This window comes from Mus musculus, chromosome 6 (genome assembly GCF_000001635.26).
Source record: "Mus musculus strain C57BL/6J chromosome 6, GRCm38.p6 C57BL/6J".
Classification (NCBI taxonomy): Eukaryota; Metazoa; Chordata; class Mammalia; order Rodentia; family Muridae; genus Mus; species Mus musculus.
The window spans coordinates 85,671,664-85,689,429 of record NC_000072.6 but is presented as its reverse complement, the minus strand read 5'-3'; the positions used below and the strand labels follow the sequence as shown (position 1 = coordinate 85,689,429).

Below are 17,766 nucleotides of genomic sequence, written 5' to 3'. Positions count from 1 at the left end.
GAAAGGACCTCTATGATGGTGAAAGTCAAATGAGACAAAACAAATACTAACAGGGATGTTCACAACTTGGAACATTCATACTGCTTCTGGGTGTAAAGTGTAAGGGCATGTTTGAACAGGAATTTGGGATTGGAAGGAATTTTCCCAAGCTCACCTCATGATGGCTCTTCCAAGTTTACTAACAAAAATAATGCTTATACTAAAGACTGTTTCTAAAACATTTCACATACAAAGAAAACATTAAACATTCTCAGAGGAATTTAGTATTAGAAGGTTGGTTTTTAAAAATATCCCTAGAAATAAATAAATATATATGTATGTATGTGTGTGTGTGTATGCATAAGACAGTGAGCACATGCTACAGCATGACATGAAAGCACTAGGTGAGGTGCAGCTGAACATCCTAGAGTAAAGCCCAAGTCAAGCAACAGGACAGGCAGGGAATACTGACTTCTACCCAGATTCCAAAGTCACCTTGGAAAGACCTGTACTTGTGTCCAGCTGGTTTTGGGGATCCACCACAGAATACATTTTCAAAGAGTCTTTGACAGATGCTGGCAAGCTACAGAACACGTCCCTTTGTCCATGAGGGTCACAAGCACCTTAGCAAACTCCAGGCATGTTTGAGTTGGCTAACTGTATTCCAAAGTGGGGCTTCCACATAAAGATTTAAGCATTTCCGAGTTAAATGATACCAGCTACCACAGTGTAAACTTTCTGTTGGATACGATCCTGGAAGAAGATGTTTGCTGCTTCTCTCTAATGTTGGAAAGTAAACTCACCTGCTGGTGCCTGGTTCTACACAGGAAGAGAAAAATGCCAGCATTACAGTGTTTCTGGACTTTTGTAGTACCTTTTAAGTTAAAAGTACTAGATGAGACCCATTTCTACATTTATTGATTAACATCATTAAGATCCAGAGAAGAACCCTTAACTATTGTGTTTATGGAGGCATGATCTCTTAACTGGCTGTGTACTGAATTTCTGATCTACCTGTATCGGCATCCCAAGGACTGGGATTCCAGGCATTTGCCACTACGCTCAGGTTTCTTGAAACCCTTTTAAAGTCTAAAATTACTTCTAATTGTTTTCATTAATCATGCTAGCCAAAAACTAGCCACTTAATTGGCAGGTGTGATGGTGTATAACCATATCCCAGCACAGGAGGTTGGCAGGAGAATCAGGAGTTCAAAATCATCTTTGGCTACACAGCAAGTTAAAGGCCAGCCTTGGCTACAAGGAGCCCTGTCCAAAATAAGAAAAATTTCTCTGAATATAAAATTGAGCTTGGAAGGGTGTATTTGTTATTATGTAGGAAATTCAGTATCAATAGCCTTGAATCAAACAGGCACCTCAGGGGAGGGAGAGGTTTTTTTGTTGTTTTAATTTTTTTCCAGATGAGTGGATTAATGGTAAATATAATTATCCAAGCTTAAAATGCCAGAAATACACTAGTAAGTCAGTCAAAGTCAGAGAAACTGTCACCAAACATGCCTTCTTCTTGTCCAAAGGCTTTAGGAATGTCCAGAGGAACTGATTATATAATTACAATGCATCTGTACAAAAACAAAAACAAAAAACAAAAAAACTCTTGACATGTAATTCCTAGAGATTGGGAAATTATGAAAAATGTCAGGTGTCTTTAAACCTAGCACTTGGGAGCCATAGGCAGTAAATCTTTGAAAATTTGAGGCCAGGCTGGTTTACACATAGTAAGTTCCAGACAGCAAGGGCTATGTAGACATGTCCTGTCTCAAAAAAAGAAAAAGAAAGTTTGTTTGTGCGTATAAACCAATCCCCAGAATGTGAAAAGGGCATCGTATCTGAAGAGGTCCTTGGGTTTTGGTTTTGTTTGCTCTGGTGCCCATGTGAGTGAGGACTGAAGACAAAACAGATTTGGGTTACATCGACATTCGAGCTGTAGCTACTAAGATGGCTAACATGCTATAGAGGCCACTGTGGTTGGGGTCAGGAAAGTTTCCCAGATACAGGAAGGCTGAGGAACAGAGGAGAAAAGTAAACTAAGAACTAAAATAAACTCCTCCAGCAACGCATGGGAGAAACCAGAAAGCTGACTCGTGATCATGACAACCTTTCAGAGCAGGAGAGCAGAATAGTAGAATTCCAAAGGTTTTCTGCCAAGTTGGAAAAGTGGTTTTCCCTTGTCCTCCCTGAAACACTGCTGCCACTGGCTCTAAATATCCACAGGGATCATGACCACTCACAGGGTGACTCTGCATCTTTATTTGACTCAGGTGGCAGCTACACCTGTTAGGTTTACTTGGAAGCTCTGACTCAACTTTAGGATTAGTGAAAATAAAACTTCATACTTCAGCCAGAATCAATTTCCTCTTCAGATCTTTTCAATTTGATCAGGTCCTCCATATTTCAATTGTTTTGGATTAAAATTCCAAAAGAACCAAGCTATTCAATTGCTAAGTCTTAATGATGGAGAGAGTCCAGCTTAAGAGGACACCAGATTTTCTTAGGAACTTTATATTGCTAAGATATCTATTGATGATTGACTATTTAGAGCACACACAAAATAAATTGAAGTACTTAACAGTTTGAATGGACTGCTTCTCTACCTCTACTTCTTTCTAAAGTAGGAAATTTGTTTATAATCTTATAAGAGCTCCATAGTCATGGAGTCAATAGTGTATAACAGCACAATTACAGTCCAACTAATGTTTAAACATCAACAAAAAAAAATCCTAAGACAAAAATGAAAAAAACCACAAAAAAGACATGAGAAACATAAATGTCAGATCTGAAATATTTTTAAAAACACACTTCAGAGTATTGGCAGATATTAGAAAGGCGAGTCCTTGGCAAGGGCCTGAGATAACACAGCACAATCTCTCAGGCCTGCTGAATGGGAACTTTAAAAACTTTCCAGGGGGCTGGTGAGACCGCTCAGCGGTTAAGAGCACTGGCTGCTCTTCTGAAGGTCTTGAGTTCAAATCCCAGCAACCACATGGTGGCTCACAACCATCCATAATGGGATCTGAAGCCTTCTTCTGGAGTGTCTGAAGATAGCTGCAGTGTAATTACATATAATAAACAAACAAACAAACAAACAAATCTTTTAAAAAAAAACCTTTCCAGAGGGGACAAGCTTAGAGACAGAAGAGAGTAGAGCATAGATTTTAGAGTGCAATTTAATTTTGATTAGATAACTAGGTAGGTTTTGTAACCTCTTGGTCAGCTTAATTTACATTTTGCTCAATTATCATTTAGATTTTAAAATATATCTGGATAAAACAATGCAAAACAATCTATAAAAGGTCACCCACATGATGCTTGCACATATACACAGGCAAAACCATTCATGTACACAAAGGAACCTCTGTCATCTGTGCTTGTGTCTCTGTATCACTAGTGTTGACACTCTTCTTCTGTGGCAACATCAGTCAGAAAGGAACTATTCTTTTAAAGGATCTGCTCCTGATTAGTCAGTCCTGGGAATGGATTCCTATCATGGACACGCCCTTCTCATCACAGTTAGACAAACCTCTAAGTTTTGACAAACCATTGCTACCTTGAAACATAAGAAACTTTTTTGACTCTCATGTATTTAAAAATTATACTACTTCAGCCCAGTTTTATTGTGTTGCGGTTACAAAACGGACTTACTTATAAAACTTTGGGATTTCTTAACATTTTGCCTAGTGTACAATAACTATAAGTGTTCTATAGGTGTTTGGAATTAAGTATGGATGCTATGTCTTGAGAATGGAGTTTTACAGAGATATTGAAAACAAGCTTCATACAAGACTATACTACAGTCGACCATCCTCTTTTCATGAATATGAATCTCAAAGAAGCATCCCACATGCCAAATTGAATATTAGAACTGTGTGTGAATGGACAGGTCAATGTGTTAATGTTGGAAAGAAAGCAAATTTCTCTCTCTACCTCTCTCTCTCTCTCTCTCTCTCTCTCTCTTTTTTTTTTTTTTTTTTTTTTTTTTTTTTGGTTTTTGGAGACAGGGTTTCTCTGTGTAGCCCTGGCTGTCCTGGAACTCACTTCGTAGACCAGGCTGGCCTCAAACTCAGAAATCCTCTGCCTCCCAAGTGCTGGGATTAAAGGTGAACACCACCACACGTGGCGATACAAAGCAAATCTCTTAAAAGCCTCTCTTTCTTTTGACTTGGAAGGAGTGTACACTGTGCTATACCAGAGTTTGGAACTATGGCAGACACTTAAAAGACAAATAGCATTCACTCAAAACAACAACAACAACACACACACCTTTAATTCAGGCAGGAATAAATACTTTGAAAAGAAATTTTGAACTCTTATATGAGATTGAGTATTGTGCAGCTTAGCCAAAGAATCCCATTTCCAGTATACATGTAACCACTTCCAGTATACAAGTAAAAATCTCACAGAGAACTCCCCTATCCTAGGTCTCTGACACATCCTTGAGATGCCCCACAGTAGTGGGGATATCAAGCCTGAAGAGGCCACTCCCTGTAGCCAAGCAGGAACCCTATTGGAGATAAAGGGACACTAACCCACCCACAAAACTTATCTCAAAATTTATCCTGTCTACAAAAAATGCAGGGATGGAGTATGGAGCAGAAACTGAGAGAATGGCCAATCAATAATGGGTCCACTTAGAGACCCATTCTGTGGGCAAGACCAAACTCTGACACTATTGCTAATACTCCTGTTATGCTTGCAGACAGAAGACTAGCAATGGCTTCACCCAGCAGCTGACTTGGACAGATGCAGATACCCACAGCCAAACATTGGAGGGCACTTGGGAACTCTCATGTAAGAGCTAGAGGAAGAACTGAGGGCACTGAAGGGGATAGCAACTCCACAGGAAGACCAACAGAGTCAACTAACCTGGACTCTTGAGGGTTCCCCGAGACTGAACCACCATCCAAAAAGCATACACAGGCTGGACCTACGTACGCCACACATTTGTAGCAGATGTGCAACTTCGTCTTCATGTGGACCCCCCAACAAATGGAGTTGGAGCTATCCCTAAAGCTGCTGCCTGTCAGTGAAATATGTTCCCCTAACCGTGCTGCCTTGTCTGGCCCCAATGGGAGAGGATGTGCCTAGCCCTACAGAGATTTGATGTATCAGAGTTGGGGAATACCCAGGATGGGGAGGCTCTATCCTCTCAGAGGATAAAGAGGAGGACAGGCGAAAGGAATGTAAAGTGAAAAAACAAAGACACAGAAGGACAAACACCTGACTGCTTGATTTACATGCTGGCCAGGTGGGCTGAGTGTTCAGCAGAGCTCAGGCAAGTGTTCAGATACTCCATGGAATATTTTGCAGTGAGTAAACACCTGGGTCAGAGAGATATACCTGTGACTAGATGTCAATGGGTTCTGATTTTATAAACATAAAACATCAAACAGCAGTGTGCCTTTTATACCTACTGAAATGCATGTACATGTACACATGTGTACAGACACAGACACACAGACAAACACACACAAATTTTTAAAAACCCAAGTAATTCAAAATCTGTTTCCAAAAGGTCAGTCATATGATCGAAATGAGAATGAGCACAGGGAAATTTTTTTAAAGGGAGGCCATGACTGGGAACACATTTAATTAAACCATCCTTACACTAAGGCAGGGTTTTGTATGTTTTGTTTTGTTTTTTTCTACCAAGCATAACAGTTTATACCTATAGTCCTAGTTGGGAGACTGAGGCTGGAGGACTATGAGCTTGAGATCAGCTTTGGGTTACACAGTGAAACACATATATTAATAAAGATGAAGATGATGAAGAGAAGGGAAAAAAAGAAATGGTATGGACACTGGCCAGCCTTTCTCTCACCCTCTGTCACCAGTTCTGAAAGGAGTCACATGACAAAACTGGAGAGTCAGATGAACTTTCAGGCAGAAAATAAAAATTAATGAGACTTGGAAATCCACCGTCTCTGCTCACCTATCAATGTCAAACTAAGTTTTGGTTGGGGGTGGGAAACTGGAGAGGTGGCTCAGTGGTTAAAGGTACGTTTTGTTTCTGCAGAGGATTGGGGTTTGATTTCCAGCTCCTGCATGATGGCTCATAACCATATAGAACTTTAGTTCCTAGAGATCTGATGTTCTCTTTTGACTTCCATGGGCACTGGGCAAGCTCCCATGGTACACATACATACATGTAGGCAAAACACTCACACACATACAATAAAAACAAACACACACACACACATACAAAGTTTTATGGTTTCTTTTTAGGAAATATATCTGGGCAAAGGTATCCAAATACTTGGTGAAGGACAATCGTCCTTGAAACTAACTAATGATGTCAGGTCAGCTGGATAGCAACACACAAAGGAATAAAGCTGTACCCATACAATCTTTTAAAAGAAGCTAAAGCTGACGTAAACTAAATAAAAAAATTATAGGCTAACTAGAAGAAAACCAAGGAGTACTTTTGTGTTCTGACTTCGGGTTAAGCCTGACCATCAGATATGACACTGAGGAGCACGTGCGCACAGAATAAGATTTTGCTAAAAGGGGTGCACTGCAAGTGAAGCCAACAGTCTGGAGAGCAAAGCAGAAAAAGGGAAGAACAAGCCCAGGTGCAGCATAGGCCTTTAATGTCAGCACTCAGTGGGGAGAGGCAGAGAGGGCTGAGTTTCACTCCGGCTAATTGGTCTATGTAGTGAGTTCCAGTGCAGCCTGAGCTACACAGATACTTTGTTTCAAGGAAAATAAAGGAAGAACATATTTTTCAAACCATATCCCCATTGAAAGATTTGTAATCAGGGTTTGTAGAGGACTCACACAACTTGACTAAAGCAATACTCCCAAAGCCAAGTGACATAAGTAAAATTAAGAGCCAGCCTTACTGTATTTCCTGTTTTCAAACATTTCCCTTTTATGTACAATTTAAAGAACAAACATTTACTGTCAGGTATGGTGGCACAAGTCTATAATTCCAGGAAAAAGGCAGACAGTTTTCTTTTGAGTTCAAAGCCATAAGAAATAAAATAAATAAATAAATATTTTTTAATAACTACCAGAAAACACAAAATATAAAAACTGACTCAAGAAATAGATATCTCAGACTTATAGTGAGTCAGTTTTTAGAAAAAGGCCTCCAAAGAAAAATGTATGACCTATAGCAATTAAATTCTATCAAACACATAAAGAATTAACATTAGATCGCAGCATTAATCCTAATACTCATTATCAAAACACAGCAAGGCGACAAACGCATTCCACAAACCTGGTATTATCCTTTTTTTGCAAAAGCAGCAAAGACATCAGGAAAAAAAAAAAACCTATAGGTTACAAGAATATTGATAGAAAAAGTCTTCTTCAAAGTCTAGCAACTCAATCCTATGGCACTTGAAAAGTACTGCGTAACACAGCAAAATGGGAATGACAGGAGGAATGCAAATTTAGCTCAACATGTGGTTATCAATGAATACAAAACACATCAATAGAAAATGGGGAGAACAGGAAGTTGATGATCATTTTAATAGATGCCAAATTTGACTAATATCAAAATCTTTTTATAATAAAAATAAAATCCAAACTAGCAAAAGGGAACTTCCTCAATGTAACAAAAGTCACAAGAGAAAACCCCACAGTAACATATTCTCAACTGTGAAAGACAAAGTATTCCTCCCGAGAACATGCACAAGGGCACCTTTTTTTTACTTTTAACCATTCAACACTCTACTACAAGTTCTCTGTAAATCAGCGGGAAAAATCAAAATCTTCCAAACTGAAAAGGAGAAGAAAGACTGTCTTTATTTGCAGATGACAGGAAAGTCTATACGTTCTACAAGAAAATTGAAGAGTTAACAAATTAATTCAGTAACATTGTAAGGTACAAAATCAACATGTAAACGTTAGCTATGTATCGCAACACCAACAAATAATCCAAAAATGAAGTTAAATTTTATACTTACAAAATGATTAGAACGAATAAGATATTTACAAGTAGATATTTACAAGTCCTGTATAGGGACTCTGGTCAAAACAATCTTGAAAACACGGCGGTTCGTGCTGTCAAAACTTACGATGAAGATAACTGAATCCAAACTGTGGTACTGGCATGATAAGGAAAACAAACCAATAGGGCAGAACTAAGTGCCCCAAAGTGGACACACATACACACACACACACACGATCAAGATTTCTAACGACAGTGCCAAGGAACAAATGGAGAAAAGTCTAAACAAATGATCTTGCCAGAACTATACACAAACATACCGAAGAATGAAAGTAGACCTTTTCTGTATACCATTAGTAGACTGAATTCCTAAATATAAAAGCTAGATTAAAAAGACAAGAAAATTATGACATTAGATCTGACAACAATTTCCTGGTTATGATCCCCCCAAGACATGGGTAACAGAAAGCAATGCTGAACTATTAAATCTGCTATATGTCAAAAGACACAATCAACAAAGTGATTGTGTGAGAGGCAGCCTACAGAGTGGCAAGATGTATTTTCAGATTATATATACATTTAGTAAGGGACTACCATATAGAAAAGTCCAACAACTACAAAACAAAAAGTCAAGCAGCTAAATTTCTAAAGGTCAAAGGACTTAAAAACAAGTTATACAAATGGTTAAAATGCACACAGGATGTCCGGTAGGCATGTAAATAAACCACAGCGAGAAACCACCTTATACTCAATAGTATAGCTAGTAGATAACATTCAAAAACAAAACAAAAACCAAAACAACCAACAACAACAAGATAAATAAGCAGCCACAAAAGAGCAGTGAGGCCCGCAGGGGCCCTCAGGAATCACTGCTGGCCAAAGCATAAAAGGACAGGCACTGCGGTCTCACCAGTTGGTCAGTTTCTCAGTAAGACACAATTACCACATGATTTGTTATTTCCATTCTTGGGTGTACCTCAAAGAACTGCATACAGGGATTCCAGGATCAGCCCCATTCACAATAGCTGAAGCATTGCAAGTGCCCAAGTGTCTATCATTGGATTTGTGAATAGATTTTTAAAAAGTGTGTCATATATATACAACAGGAAAAACTCAAGTACTGTTTGTGCTTTGGCATAGGTGAGCCTTGAAAAAAAATGTAAAGAGGGTAGAACTGCAGCTTAATGGTAGAACTGCCTCAAAAGGAGTTGTCCTATGTTCAATCCCTGGGGACAGGGGAGCCTGACAAGAATCATATATTATACGATTGTGTTTATATGAAATAACCAGAACAGACAAGTCCCCAGAGACAGAAGCAAATTATTGACTCCCAGAGGATAGGGGAAGGGCAGAGTATGGATGATTAGTATAAGCCCCAAATGTTACTTAATTGTTTAATTGGGGGGGGGGGGAGAAAACCATCTGACCTCTGGAGCTAGGTCTCAGCTTCTGAGTACTTTGAGTACAGATCTGTACCATGATGCTCATCTCGAAGTATGAACTTTGCATTATTTGGCCATACATAAATCTTTAAGCAGGATCCTTTCCCCTCTTTCCAGCATTGTTTCCAGTTTTTTATTACTTAAAAACCACTATTAACACACATAATCCCTGTCAATTCATATCTACCAAAATCTCAATTGTGGGAAATATTGATCATGAGAAACTTCATCTCCTATCTCCTTCCCTCTAGTATTGTGATCTCCATGCAGTCCTACTGACAAAATATTTTTGAGAACAAATTGCCAAAATAGATATTTATTTATAAATTATTTTACTTACCATTTTTATGTAATACAAAAATAGAAAATTTGAAAACTTGAATAAATATAAAATCCATTTTCCCTACTTCAATGGACAGAGCATCTCCCTGGAGAGCATTTCTCTAGATTTTACTTTGGTTGTTTTTTGGGTTTTTTTTTTTTGAGACAGGTTTATACTAGGTAGCGGAGGCTAGCCTCAAACTTGTGGTCCCCTTTGCTTCAGAATCCTAAATGCTGAGGTAGCAGGTGCACCACCTATACATGGCTGTCGTTTTCTCTTGGGTAGAGCATCTGCCTTTACAAATCCTAAATGTAACGTGACCCGAATAGGCTCCGAGTCTTGTGCCATGTACCATGAGGGTCTTGGAGGACTTGTGACCCTGTAATGTCTTCTTTATGAAGACAGATGAGGAAACCTCGCTAGGGTATATATGACTGAAATGACTAATAATTCTGAGATTCCAAAGTGCTTTTATAGTACAATGCTAAGTGATCACAACTTATCTTCTATCATATCTAACACCACACTTGGGGCTTATGTATCTAACCTCTCTGGTTCAATTTGTCCTTCTATCTCTTAGTTCATTTAGTTATGTACTTTAAATCATGTTGTGGCTGACCCATTTTCAACGATATGATCCTAATGCTTCATTTACTTAAAAAAAAAAGATCATATTGTATTGAGTGTGAGTGTTTAAAAGCAATTCAAATACTTCTCAAAAATAACCAGGAGAAAATAATTAAAAAATAAAATAAAATCCCCCACCACCCCAGCCAAACAGAAGCCATGCTTAGCTCCCAGCTCCCCATGTCAGGGGCTTCCTTTTACTTCACAGACCCTGAAAACATATAGTGCAAAGCGTGGCTGGCAGGGGTGTGTTGGTGGAAAGAATGACAACAAACGATAGCACTGGACTACACTTTCTCACTCTTTTCCAGCTCGGAGAAACGTTAGAGGTAGTGAGGAAAGGGCAAATGGCTGTTTTCTTCCACCTGTTGTGAAGAGATTAACTAAAACGTCCTCAAAAAAAGGCAGTCACATTGCCAGTTGGAATTTGTAGCCGTGTACCTGGATGTGCCTCCTTCTGCTGTGCTCAGAAGTCATTTGGGGACAGGCTGTGTTCAATGCCTTCCTGTTGTGCTTGCATGGCTGCTCCAGATATCTCCTCCGTTGACTAGTGACAGTACTGTATAATTTAATTCGCCTGGGCGACAAAGACAGTCTATCTTGGCCAAAAGCCTGGATCAACCGGACTGTGTCAATGGTGGATATGGAGCTGCTCCTCTCATTTAAAGGCATGTCCCTATCAGTTGGGGTCAATACATCTGAGTCCACAGGAGAATCCGTGCTAGAAAAAATGTTGGGACTATCTGTGAGAGACACGCTTTCCTCTGAGGGTCTAGAATCCAAGGAGGTATTGCTGACATTATTAAAACCTGGCTCTTTCCTCAGGATGTACTTATCTAGTTTAATCTGCTCAATCTTGAACTGACTGGATTTCCCACCTTGATGAGGAGAAAACACTTTGCTTTTCCTAAAGTCCCCTGTACTCTGGCCCCTCTCTAGGCTCTTACTCCACTTCCTGTGTTGCTTGCCTTTCTGTTTTTGTTGCCTCCTCCCAGTCCACTCCCTGGCTCTATGTCCCCCTCTGCTATCATCCTGTGCACTTTCTGAGGCCCGGAGTGAATGTGTGATGGGATTCTGAAGCAGTTTAGCCAAGCGATCAAGTCGTTCCACCAAGGAGAGCTCTTTCGTATCACAAGCACCAGATGGATTCTGCTGCTTCTGTCGCTCCTGGTATCTGTTCCAGAGTTCATTCAAACTCACGGGGCACTCAGTTGTTAGCTCTGGGGTGACCTTCTGATCCTTCTTTTGCTCATTTGCTTGTCTTTTGCCTTTTGGGTCTCTGGCCTGATTCTTGATAGTATGTATTTTCTCATGCTCTCCCAAATTCAAGTTGATGCTGAGGCTCTTAATTCTGGTGTAATCCATCTTGGTCTTGTCCAACTTGTCCGAACTTGGGCCAGGGGGAGGAAGGCAGCTGTGTCCTGAATGATGGTGAAAGAAATCCTTCCAAGAATGTTGCATGAAAACACTCCTTCCCAAAGATTCATGGCAGAAGTCTTGCTCATGGGGCAGGTGCACTGGATGATGGAAATAAAACTTGGCTGATCTGAAGACAGAGTGAGCAGTGTTTTCAAATGCAGAATGACATTCAGATTCTGAAGAAAAAAAAGAAAAGAAATTTTTTGAAAGAATTTAGAAATATTTGTATTTCCTTATAAATACTGTTCTGCTTTTTCTTTAGACAAAGAACATGTGCTTAACAATCAGACTGGCATGAGTCAAAATATAAGGATTTGGATAAACTCCAATGCTGTATGACAGATCTGGGACTGGACCCCAGCTCTAAAAGTGCTTGCCTGGCATGCACAAAGCGCTGGGTTAAATTCCTAGCATGCTCTAAACTGCACTTACAATCCCAGCACTCAGAATATTGAGACAGAATGATCAGGATTCAGGTCACCCTCTGCTACACAACCAATTCAAGGCCAGCCTGAACAAATTACTTGGTAGCCTATATCAAAAATGAAAAACAAGTGGTCCAAGTACTAGAGAGTACAGAAGCCATTGGACATCTGTGAGTTCAAGGCCGGCTTAGTCTACACAGTGAGTTCTAGGACAGCCAAGAATACTTTGTCTCAAAAAAAAAAAAATGTATATATGGATTGAACTCTACAATCATGTGACAAAGATGACCTCAAGCACAGCCCCTTTAGTTCTCTACACTATAATTAGTTAGTTGCTTTGTAAATCCACCACTTATTCTATTTAGGCAACTTTCTGTATATGTTCTTTCTTTAAAAAATAGCAGGGCTGGTGAGATGGCTCAGTGGGTAAGAGCACCAGACTGCTCTTCCGAAGGTCCGGAGTTCAAATCCCAGCAACCACACGGTGGATCACAACCATCTGTAAGGAGATCTGACTCCCTCTTCTGGAGTGTCTGAAGACAGCTACAGTGTACTTACATATAAATAAATAAATCTTTAAAAAACAAAATTGCATCCTGCTAGTAAGACAGAGATGGTTATTTCCAGCTTAAAACAAAAACAAAAAACCTTGAGGTTTCATCATCAGCATTAAGTGGGTGAAGTAAAAAAAAAAAAAAAAATTTAAATCCTCACTTTTGAGCAATCATCATTCCGTATCACAGTACGTACTGTTGAATACAAGCACATGTTATAGTTTACTAGGCTGACTGTGGTTCTCTGAACCACATTCAAATTTCATCCCTGATTGCTGGACCATTCATGCCTCTGTTCCTCTTCACAACTGAGCTGCTAACGTAGAAAACATGTATTTCCCTGTTCTCTTTCCCAAACCATTCTCTCCACATTACTACGGAATTATAATAGCTCTATGTGACCAATGGTCTCTTCATAGAGCCAACTCTTATCTAGAGTGTGCTCATGCACTAAATTCCCTTTCAAAGACACAAATGCCAGTCTTCATGGGTTTTTTTTAATCACTTCAGTGTCAATATCTACTCTTAGATTTATATTTCAAGCCATGATTTCTCTCAATCAATTCATATCTATGTATCATATGCATCACTTTGATGTATAGTCAGTCACCTTAATTTTTAAATGTCTTTAACTGAATTCCATTCTAGCCTTTACTAAGAAAGCCATAAAAATAATTAGAATACAAGATCTCAGTAAGGTTTCAAGATAAAAATATGTGTTTATAATTTGAATTTTATGTACCTACAGTAAATAAACTGAAACTAAGCATGTCTAGCACAAACATAAACATGTAACAAAGGATACCTAGCAAAAATAGCTATGTGTGTGTGTTGTGGTGGTTTGAAAGGGAATGTCCCCTATGAATATTTGTCCCCTATGAATATATAAATATTTGGTTGTTATTGGAGGCACTGTTTAGAAGGCTTAGAAGGTGTGGCCTTGCTAGATACAGTATATCCCTGGGGACAAGCTTCGAAGTTTCAAGGCCTTACACCATTCACAATTCATTCTGTACGCTTCCTATTCGCACTCATTTAAAATTCACATCATAGTTTGCTGTTCTCTTGGCTATACCTGCCTTCCCCACTGTAGTGGTTATTCCTGGTTGTCAACTTGACAATATTTGGAATGAACTACAGTCCGGAATTGGAAGGCTCACCAGTGACCCTTATCTGGAGGCTTGGAGATCCTTATCTGGATCTTGGTTTGAAGATCTTGAGCCATAGTGGCTATGGATTCCAGAAGATTGAATCTCCGAGTTAAGGAACACACCTTTAATCTGGGCTATGCCTTTCATCTGGGATTAAAGGTGTGGTGGAACACACCTTTAATCTGGGCTACACCTTTTGCTGGAGACAATATAAGGACATTGGAAGAAGGGAGTCTAGCTCGAGCTCTTGCTCCTTCGCCTGCTTGCTGCGTGAGACTGAGTAACTGCTAGATCCTTGGACTTCCATTCACAGCTGCGACTGAACAATTGTTGGGAATTGGGCTGCCGACTGTAAGTCATTAATAAATTCCTTTATTATCTAGAGACTATCCTTAAGTTCTGTGACTCTAGAGAACCCTGACTAATACAGAAGTTGGTACCAGGAGTGGTTCTAGAGTAACAGAAGTACAAGGATGAATCTTTTAAAATTCTGGAATTGGCTTGTTGATCCACCAGCACTTTCAACTATTGAAACCTCTCCAGATTCTCTCCCTCCTGGGAGCTCAGAGAATTTTGAAGACCCATGGTTGAAACTATATTCCGAACTTAAAGAAGCTAATGCCCTTGATTTTCTTAATGAATTAGGTGATTCAGTGCACAAAGCTTTCTACAAGATGGGGAAAAAATCGAAAAATGATTTTACTGGCTGGCTGCTCTTAGTATCTGTGGAAAAAATGATGAATGAAAGGAAGGAGTTGTGTGATAAAATCGAAAGGCTCCAGACACAAGTAAACGATCTAAAAGTTGCTAAGTGTGTCCTTGAGGAGAATCTTCTCTCTTGTAGCAATAGAGCTCAAGTTGCAGAAAATCAAACAGAAACTCTCATTGTAAGGTTGGCTGAACTACAGCGAAAATTCAAGTCTCAGCCTCAGAGTGTGTCGACAGTTAAAGTAAGGGCTCTAATTGGCAAAGAATGGGATCCTACAACATGGGATGGGGATGTGTGGGAAGACCATGTTGAAGCTGAGAATTTTGAATCCTCAGATTCTCAAGGGTTTGCCCCACCTGAGGAAGTAGTACCCTCAGCCCCACCTCTTGAAATAATGCCTTCCCCACATGAGGAAATTAATTTTGCAGAGTCTGCTCACGGCCCACCAATAGTTTCTTCTAGACCTGTAACCAGACTCAAAGCAAAACAGGCTCCTAGAGGGGAGGTAGAAAGTGTAGTCCATGAGGAAATTCGCTACACTACTAAGGAGCTTAATGAGTTTGCTAATTCATTCAAGCAGAAACCTGGTGAATATGTGTGGGAATGGATTTTAAGGGTGTGGGATAAGGGTGGAAGGAACATAAAACTAGAGCAGGCTGAGTTTATTGACATGGGTCCTCTGAGTAGAGATTCTAGGTTTAATACGGAAGCTCGCATAGTTAAAAAAGGTGTCAAAAGTTTGTTTGAATGGTTGGCTGAGGTGTTTATCAAAAGATGGCCTACTGGAAATGACTTGGAGATGCCTGATATTCCATGGCTTAGTGTTGATGAAGGGATTTTAAGACTTAGGGAAATTGCAATGCTAGAGTGGATATATTGTGTAAAGCATAATTGTCCACAATGGGAAGGTCCAGAAGATATGCCTTTCACCAGCTCTATAAGACGCAAATTGGTGAGAGGGGCACCAGCACATTTGAAGGGTTTTGTTCTTTCCCTTTTCCTTGTGCCAGATCTTAGCATTGGAGATGCTTCTGCTCAATTAGATGAATTAAATTCACTGGGTTTAGTTGGATTCCGAGGTAACAAGGGCCAGGTGGCAGCATTGAATCGCCCGAGACAAGGTGATTCTAGTTATTATAATGGACAGCGTAGACAAAAGAATGTTTATAATAACATACCCAGTAATGGTCAGCACAGGAGAGGTGAAATTTATAATGGCATGACTCGGTTGGACCTTTGGTACTGGCTAACCAATCATGGTGTTTCCAGGAATGAAATACATAGGAAGCCTACTGCATATTTGTTTGATCTGTATAAGCAGAAAAATTCTCAAACAAATGAAAGAAAGGCTACATTAGATCGTGGTAAACAGCCAAATGAAAGAAAGGCTACATTAGATCGTGGTAAACAGCAATCTCGGCCAGTGAATCAATTTCCAGACTTGAGACAGTTTGCAGATCCAGAACCCCTTGAATGAAGGGGTGGCCAGGTTCCGCTGAGGAAGGATCTTGATAAGACACTCAAAGGTTTTGCTGTTACCCTTTCTCCAGTTCTTCCCCAGAGGGACCTACGGCCTTTTACAAGGGTAACTGTACACTGGGGAAAAGGAAATAATCAGACTTTTCGGGGTCTGCTGGATACTGGTTCTGAGTTGACACTGATCCCAGGGGATCCCAAGAAACATTGTGGCCCTCCAGTTAAAGTAGGGGCTTATGGAGGGAAGGTGATTAATGGAGTTTTGACTGATGTCCGACTCACAGTAGGTCCAGTAGGTCCCCGGACACATCCTGTGGTGATTTCCCCAGTTCCAGAATGTATAATTGGGATAGATATACTCAGAAATTGGCAGAATTCTCATATTGGTTCCCTGAACTGTAGAGTGAGGGCTATTATGGTTGGAAAGGCCAAATGGAAGCCTTTAGAGTTGCCTCTGCCAAAGAAAATAGTGAATCAAAAACAGTATCGTATTCCTGGAGGCATTGCAGAAATTACTGCCACTATCAAGGACTTGAAAGACGCAGGGGTGGTGGTTCCCACCACATCTCTGTTTAACTCTCCTATCTGGCCAGTGCAGAAAACAGATGGATCATGGAGAATGACAGTTGATTATCGAAAACTAAATCAGGTAGTAACTCCAATTGCAGCTGCTGTACCAGATGTAGTTTCGTTACTTGAGCAAATTAACACATCTCCTGGCACCTGGTATGCGGCTATTGATCTGGCAAATGCCTTCTTCTCAGTACCTGTCCATAAGGACCACCAGAAGCAATTTGCTTTCAGTTGGCAAGGCCAACAGTATACCTTCACAGTTTTGCCTCAAGGATATATTAACTCTCCTGCCCTGTGTCATAATTTAGTTAGAAGGGATCTTGATCGTTTGGATCTTCCACAAAATATCACATTGGTGCACTATATTGATGACATTATGCTGATTGGACCAAGTGAGCAGGAAGTAGCAACCACTTTGGACTCATTGGTAACACATATGCGTATCAGAGGATGGGAAATAAATCCAACCAAAATTCAAGGACCATCTACCTCAGTGAAATTCTTAGGAGTCCAGTGGTGTGGGGCATGCAGAGATATTCCTTCTAAGGTGAAAGATAAGTTATTGCACCTGGCCCCTCCTACAACCAAGAAAGAAGCACAACGTTTAGTGGGTCTATTTGGATTCTGGAGACAACACATCCCTCACTTGGGTGTGTTACTTAGGCCTATTTACCAAGTGACTCGGAAAGCTGCTAGCTTTGTGTGGGGCCTGGAACAGGAGAAGGCCCTTCAACAGGTCCAGGCTGCTGTGCAGGCTGCTCTACCACTTGGACCATATGACCCAGCAGATCCGATGGTACTTGAGGTGTCTGTGGCTGATAGAGATGCTGTTTGGAGCCTCTGGCAGGCCCCTGTAGGTGAATCACAGAAAAGACCTTTGGGATTTTGGAGCAAAGCTCTGCCATCATCTGCAGACAACTATTCTCCCTTTGAAAAACAGCTTGGAAGGCTGGGGCAGAGTTCTTCAGAAGGCAGTATATGCTTTGAATCAGCGCTCGATATATGGTACAGTTTCACCCATAGCCAGGATTCATGGGTCCAGGAATCAAGGGGTGGAAAACGGAATAGTTCCACTTACTATCACTCCTAGTGACCCTCTAGGAAAATTTTTGCTTCCTGTCCCCATAACTCTAGGTTCTGCTGGCTTAGAAGTTTTGGCTCCAGAGAGGGGAGTGCTCCT

General features: G+C 40.3%; 1 protein-coding gene across 8 annotated transcripts in view; it reads right to left on the bottom strand.

Annotated features, from left to right (window-relative positions):
* Positions 1-17,766, bottom strand: part of Alms1 (ALMS1, centrosome and basal body associated) — a 139,114-nt gene that overhangs the window by 37,182 nt on the left and 84,166 nt on the right. For 7 of the 8 annotated variants that reach the window (XM_006506052.3, XM_006506049.3, XM_006506051.3 and 4 more), the window contains one exon: positions 10,721-11,874. In XM_006506052.3, coding sequence (XP_006506115.1) covers positions 10,721-11,874 — 1,154 coding nt within the window. Of the gene's footprint in view, positions 1-10,720; positions 11,875-17,766 lie in introns of those variants that run through there. The other variant, XR_001785126.2, reaches the window with a different exon arrangement.